The 7,136-nt window shown below is 46.9% G+C and overlaps 1 protein-coding gene across 1 annotated transcript; it reads right to left on the bottom strand.

Annotated features, from left to right (window-relative positions):
• Positions 1 to 545: 545 nt before the first annotated feature.
• On the bottom strand, positions 546 to 5,487 carry LOC124466382 (SLIT and NTRK-like protein 3). Its single transcript, XM_047018212.1, has 6 exons — positions 5,272 to 5,487; positions 4,878 to 5,129; positions 4,034 to 4,149; positions 2,823 to 3,731; positions 2,266 to 2,485; positions 546 to 1,712 (listed from the first exon to the last, which is right to left on the bottom strand). Exons 1-6 carry the CDS (start codon positions 5,485 to 5,487, stop codon positions 546 to 548), a joined length of 2,880 nt encoding a protein of 959 aa, XP_046874168.1.
• Between the last annotated feature and the right edge of the window lie 1,649 nt (positions 5,488 to 7,136).

Raw genomic sequence — 7,136 nt, 5'->3', positions numbered from 1 at the left:
TCTATCTGTCCATGCGTTTGTCTGTCCATTTGTTCATTTGTCTGTCCACATGTTTGTCTATTTGTCTCTCCCTCTGTTTGTTTGTCCATCCTTCTCTCTCTGTGTTCCAGTAGACATTATGTGTCAAAATTGACGCAGCTGTGGCTGATATCCATGTGGAAACTGGGAGCTGATACAGTATATTTATCCTCCCAAGGTTTTGGAGAGTACCAGCAACCGGACACATTTCTATGTACAAAATCGATACAAAAGCATTGCTCCAGTTTGAAGGTGCCACTAAAGCAGAGAGAAATGGTAATATCACACCTAAGTCCTGACTGAAAACATTGGTGGGAAAAATTGAAAACTGGACCTCAGTTCAGTGCTTTTCCTCTCAAACACATTTACTAGGACTGAGAGTAAAATCCATCCACATTTGTGTGTTGAGGGTGCAAATTCCATACTAGCATCTCATTGCACGCATGTAGGATCTTGTTCTCTTGTTTCTACAAAGAGAGATTAAAAGGGGGAGGAGGAAGAAAAAGGTGAAAATGTGAGGAGGAAAGCTAGAACTGATAGGATCGGTCTAGAACCTCCAGGTAGTCAGGCTTGGTTCTGTGTCGGGACCTCAGCTCCCCTGATTCCTCACTCTGGTTCTGGCTGCTACTGCTGTTTGGTCCCGCCATTTCCCCAGTAACTACCGGTAACTGTCCGGGTCCGGCATCCTGCTTGGGGTCTGGGGGGTGGGGGTACCGCGGGGGAGGGCGGGCGTACCTGTCTGGTAGGTCCTGGAACTCTGGGGCGGACATTCCGAAGAGGCAGTCCACCAATCCCACTTTAGGAGTCGGGCCCTGGCTGTCAATCATGGTGGGGCACAGGATTCCGTTTCCATGGAGACCAGAAAGGGGTTGCATTGCGATGGTGCTGATAGGAGAGGAGGACCGCTCTACTGTCCACTCCCTCTCTTTCTCTGCCATAGAGGGGTATCCTTCCACACTCTTTCTCTTCTCTGGGCAGCTGAACTTACCCTCACTCCCTACAGATCTGCACAACTGCAGATGACACTGCTGTTTCATTGTCACACCCTTGTCTTCCTCTTTGTAGACGGGGTTACTGCACATGGGCGTGGAGGAAGCCCCGCCAGCACCACCAATGTGGTCTGAGGGGAGGATGGTGTTATAGACGTGGCTGTGCTCAGCTGTTGCAAGGGGTGGGGGCTTCAGCAAGCCATGGTGGTGGTGATGTGTCTGCTCTGTGAATATCCCGCACTCCATCTGGATGCCTGCCAGGTCCACCTCGCCCTGCCTGCGGAACGGCAGCTTGTCCCGCCTCCTAAAGGCATAGGCGATGAGTGCCGCAGCTGCGAAGAACGAAGACACAAGCAGGACCAATAGGCTGAGCACCAGTACAGACAGGGGAATGGAGCCCTTCCCTTGGGGCAGTAAGGGGCCCAGGCCTGGCCCAGGGAAACCTGCTGACACCCCTCTGTCCAGGTCCACGGAGGGAGGTGATTGGCTCCCCTTGGCCCCATCCAGGTCCTGATACAAATCTTGATCCTTCAGCTCTGGGCAAAGTAGCTCCATAGAGATGGAGCGCAGGTCCATCCCAGTGGTCTCCTCAGGGGAGTGGCACACTACTTCTCCCACCACCACCACAGCGCTCAGGCCCTCCAGCCAACACTTCAGAGGTGCCGCCTTGCAGGTGCACTCCCAAGGGTTCTGCTGAAGATCCACCTGAACCACAGGTAATTAGATGGACAATTTCATTACAGATCAGTATGTTCACAATAACACTGCTTATGTGGTTATTTCAAAATGACTTTACTTAAACACTCCAGAGCGTACAGTATTAGAGAGTGTGCAGGACAAAAAAAAGGACAAACAACATTTAATTACTACTTAACAACTTTTAACACAAGTATGATTTCAAGGATATGTAATCAAATGTAATTTATAAACGATTACATTGTTATAACTAAAGTGTAAGCCCACCAATAGCATAGTGCAGAGGTCTTCAACCCTGGTCCTCAGGGACCCCCTGTCCTGCACGTTTTAGATGTTTCCCTGCTCCAACACACCTGATTCAAATGAAAGGGTTGTTATCTAGTTAGGCAAAAGCCTGTTAACGACAATTCATTTGCATCAGGTGTGTTGGAGCAGGGAAACATCTAAAACTTGCAAGACAAGGGGTCCCTGAGGACTAGGGTTGAAAACCTCTGTCTTAGTGTGTCAGACTGATTGACAGACTGTATGGTGTTTTGTCCCAACAACCACACTCCGCACATACCTTTACCAGTCCGGTGAGGTGCTCCAGCACGCCCTCTACAGGTAAGGTGAGGAAGTGGTTGTTGCGGAGGTTCAGGCGGGAGAGGGAGATGCCAGAGAACACGCCTACTGGGAGGGTTCTTAGCAGGTTTGCATTGAGAAAAAGGAGCTGTAGGGATGGCATGGTGTTGAAAGACCCTGCCTCCACTTCACCGATCTCATTGTACTCAAAGTACAGGTACCTGGGAAAACAGAAAGGGATGGGTAATCAGTCTAATTAACAGAAATAGATATAGAGACTTAGATTTAGAATAGTTTCCACTAGCACTGAAATGCAGGGGCTGAATGAATAAATAAATAATAAAAGGTGAACAAAATCACTATGCACAGCAACTGTTGTAATTTATTTACGTTACTTGTGGTTTCTTTAAATGTTTCACTTTATCATTACTGGGCTCATCTAGAAAAGAGACTTAGGTCTCAGTGTGACTACCCAGAATGAATAAAGGTTCAATTAAATATATAGCACTGTCTAGAATCTCTCATTCCAGGAGCTATGTCATGCCAGATTTCCAGTACCTGAGGTTTTGCAGACCCAGGAACATGTCCGGGCCTAGCCTCACCAGATTGTTCCCATTCAGGTAAAGGCTCCTAAGACTGGCCAAGCTGGAAAAGGCCCCCTCCTGGAGGTAAGATATCCTGTTGTTACCCAGGTGTAGCAGGTCCAGGCTAGAGAAGTTCCAAAAGTCTGACCTGTAGATCCTCTGGATAAGGTTGCCGCTCAGGTACAGCTTGCGTCCATTGAGAGGACGGGGTGTGAGCTGGGATACGTTGAGGAAGCCATTCTCCTTGCAGTTGACTGTAAGGCCCAGGTCTGTGATATGCAGGTTGCAGGTGCAGCCCAGAGGACAGATGATGGGAATGGGTGGCCGCGTCTGGTAGCCTGCCATGGGTGGAGGCTGGTTGGGGCTGCGAGTGGGTGGTGTCCTGGAGGGCCTGGGACGCTTGGTGGGCCTGGAGGACCTCCCCCTCTCCTTGCGCTCAGTTGAGGAAGAGGAGGAGGTGTGCGTGCTCTCGTGAGGCCCATGAACCATGGAGGAATGTTTTGTGGGCCTAGCTTGATCAGGGTAGGGGCTTGACGCTTTGGGGTTGAGGGGCGTTTGCGGGGGCTGTGGCACTTCAATCCTGTTCCCTTCGCTCTGTATTTCCTTGTCAGGGAGGTCGGCACACAGCTCCTTGCGTGGTGTCTCCCTCAGGTCCTTGCCATGTAGTTGGAAGGGGTACTCGCAGGTGACCTCCCCCACCACGGCCGTGTATGGAATCTGGTCCAGCCATTGCTGCAGGGGAACTGACTCACAGCCACAGTTCCAAGGGTTCTCCTCCAGCTGCAGCTCCATCAGGGAGCGGCCCACGTACTCCAAGGTTCCACCATAAGACAGGCTCTTCAGACGGTTCCCCCGTAGGTCCAAGTGGGTCAGGGAAACCGACCTGGAGTCGGTGGAAATAGAGTCAACATAACTGGTTTAACATATTACATCAAAAATGACAGGGAATTGAAGAATGAGCATTTTTATTCAGAGGGATCATAAAGAGGTTAAATAAAATCTTTCTTAATCTTTTGGTTTAATGTGTTGCTTGCTACCAAATTTTTGTCATACAGTTCTCCGAAATGCATGACCTTGTGTGTCTAGGTACAACTCTGCAACTGTCATGGGGTAAGTGTCTAACTATAGATTTAGGATAGCAATGACAATTTGAACAGGTATGATGTCAAAGCAATAGACAGGTACCTGAACAGGTGAGGTGGCAGAGCAGGTATAAGGTTGTCGTTGAGGATTAGAACTCGCAGTTTGTGTAGAAACCGTAGTGCCCCGCTATCTATGCGTTTGATGACGTTGTAGTCCGCCTGCAAAAGGAGAGTGACCGTGATCAGGGTCTAATTCAGTCACTAAAGCCACCCACTGGTACTATAGGAGCAAAGTCCAAACTCGCATTCCTTGGAGGTGCAAAAGAAAAGAATCGTACGCGTAGAAAAAACACTAGACCAGAAAATCTTTGAAAAACGTAGAGTACAAGTTTTATTGCCCCAAAAACTTAAATGCAAAAAACTTCCATCTTTTTAGTGCTTTCAAAACAATAAAATAAATATTTCTTCTTCCATGCTGCTTGCCTCCATTACCTGCAGCCTCATGGACTTTCTAACCCTCTTTTATGCGAGCGTGGCCAGGCAGCACTGCGCAGGCGTGCTGCATGCATTTAAAAAATCTAATAGTACAAAGTAAATGAAATAAATAAAAGAATATACACCTTGTACATATCCAAGAAACAAATAATAATGACCCCGTGAACCTGTAATGATTTAGAAACAAAAATAACAGGCGATTTACACAAAAAACATTCAATTGGCTCCCACAGGTACTAAGCGTACCAGAAAAAGTGGCCAACATGTAATTTTTTTACACCTACGAACGAAAAGATCAGGGCTAATGTATTTTACATTCCATTAGTTCATCTAGAGAACAGATAAACCACAGGGTGACAGTTGATTGCCAGCACCCCAGTGGTTTTTGATTATTGCAACCAGAGAAATTGTATTATCATCATCATCATCATGTCTCATTAAACTAAACGCACCTGCAGGTATTCCAGCGCCTCGAGGCCTATAAAGGTATCGTTGCGGAACACCTCCAGCTTGTTCTCATGCAAGTAGAGCCTCCTTAGGGCGGCCAGGCCGTGGAAAGCGCCCACTTTGATGTCCTGCAGTGCATTGTTGCCCAAGTTTATGGACACGGCATGGCTAAGATGCTGGAAGCCATTGCTGTAAAGCCGCCTCAGGGAATTTCGTTGCAGGTTGAGCTTGAAGGGGCGGAGCCAAGACTGGAACACCTGTGTGATTGATAGGTTGTTTGCGCTATGAAAATCAAGCCATAGGATCATGAAAATGGACTTACATGACACAGTTGGTACAATCAATGAAGTCTAAGGGCACAGTGAAAAAACGTACATCAGCTCATCTTTAGTCACGTACCTGGCTGACATTGGTGAAGCCACGCCCATCACAGTGCACGTGCAGCACACCCTCTTTGACCTCGCATGTGCAGGGCTCAAAGCACGGCTCATCCCCCTCCTCCACTGAGACATCCACCAGAGGGGTGTGTGTGAAGGTGGGGGTAGGGATGGGTGTATGTGTGGACCAGGACAGACCCACAAACCCAAGGGCCGCTAGCAGGGTGATCCACTGCATCCTCCTACCTCTGCCTTTTAGCCCAGCCCAGGGCATCAGCCAGGGCTGGGAGCTCTCACCGCACTGCACACACACGCACAGACACACACATCATATTTGAATTGCAGTAAATTGTAGAAGAGTGCAATGGAATATAATTTAAATAAATAACTGGTATGTCATAGACATAATCAAAGCCTGATTGTTAATTGTCCTAAAGTAAGCACTACTGTGAATGGCTCACTGCAGAATATGGTCTACAAATTACAGTACTGTCGTAGTGTTTAAGCCAGTTTTGTGTGTGTGTGTCATGAACATTCTTAGTAAAACTTAAAGTTGTTCAGTGGAGCTGAAGTATCACTCTCACATTGTAATGAATGCATTATGAATATGACGTAATGCAAATCAGAGTCATAATGCCAGTCTGAAATGAATTGCACCATTGCCTGAATTGCTTTCAGAGCAGAGAATATGTAGAGGACCACACACCTTACCATCAATCAAAGAGATTTATCAACAACCTTCACAGCTTGTAATATGGATGATTGTGATAATGATAATGCAGCAGCAGCATCATGCAGGAGCCAACATTCACTTCAAAACATAAGAGGCTGATTCTAACCCTCCGCAATGACAGCCAGGAACGATGCTGGTAATACTGATGATGATAATGCACATGCTGATGAGAGAGCTGCTCTGGCAACAAAGACAGGCATCGTTTCATATGGTCTTACTCTCTCTCATCAGGTCTAAATGAGATCTAAATTGGACAGAAAAAGGCAGGGGTTGGCTCATGTAACTGGGGAGCCATGAACAAAAATGCTGTCAGAATCATTATCAAATGGCAATGATCTGAATGAGTGAAAGAGGCAAAGATGCAGGACAGAAAACATCACAGCCTGAGGGATGTGGAGAAAATATTGGGATTGAGGACAGGTGAAGAGATGAGGATTTGAGTGGAGAAGAGGTACAGAAGAAGGGAGAGGTATGGAGGAAATGAGAGAAATGGTGGGCTCTGGGAAGGCTAGCGGTCCTGAATAGTATGACTGCATAATCTGTCAGAGAACCACCAGTCAGTCAAGGCCGGTACTCAGGAAAAATAGCTGAAATCTGATATTGATAACATGAAAGCCCTCCCTTCTCCATGCACACTGGATACTCTATAGCATGGGACATGGTGTGTGTATGTGTCTGTGTGAGAGAGAGACACACAGAGAGAGATAATAAGAATAGAAAGCCACCACTACTATACTAACAATATAATTTCATCTCTACCTGGTCATCAAGTATACTAGCCATGGTCTGTTTGTCTTTGATTTTTCTTTATCCAAAATAACAGTTTTTACTACAATCGTTAAGTTAAGACTACATAAACAACTGATAATCAAGATGTATCAGTGTTAAACAAGAAATACTGAACCCATCAAGCCTTACAAAAGAAGATTGTAAAAAGGTCTATCTAAATTATCTAGGCCCTTATGCAGGTGTGGTTTAGACTTGGCCTCTGTGAAGACTCCGATCCGAGCCTCCATTCTCTGGACCTGCTCACTGACGCAAAAACCACTGAGGTGACCGTCACTGTTTATTCCTCTCCCTATTCATGTCACATAATTTCAGTGTCTATCATCCTCACTGTCCGATCAAGGCACAGTGCCGCTACCGGAACCCAA

The sequence above is a fragment of the Hypomesus transpacificus genome, chromosome 3 (genome assembly GCF_021917145.1).
Source record: "Hypomesus transpacificus isolate Combined female chromosome 3, fHypTra1, whole genome shotgun sequence".
Classification (NCBI taxonomy): Eukaryota; Metazoa; Chordata; class Actinopteri; order Osmeriformes; family Osmeridae; genus Hypomesus; species Hypomesus transpacificus.
This window is presented reverse-complemented; position numbering and strand designations above follow the sequence as displayed.

Excerpts from the sequence above, each read along its gene's own strand:
- LOC124466382 (XM_047018212.1), bottom strand. The coding sequence starts at position 5,487 with ATGCAGTGGATCACCCTGCTAGCGGCCCTTGGGTTTGTGGGTCTGTCC. Across the intron at positions 4,150-4,877 it reads AGGCGCTGGAATACCTGCAG|GCGGACTACAACGTCATCAA; the intron begins GTGCGTTTAGTT and ends CTCCTTTTGCAG. Across the intron at positions 2,486-2,822 it reads CTGGGTCTGCAAAACCTCAG|GTACCTGTACTTTGAGTACA; the intron begins GTACTGGAAATC and ends CTGTTTTCCCAG.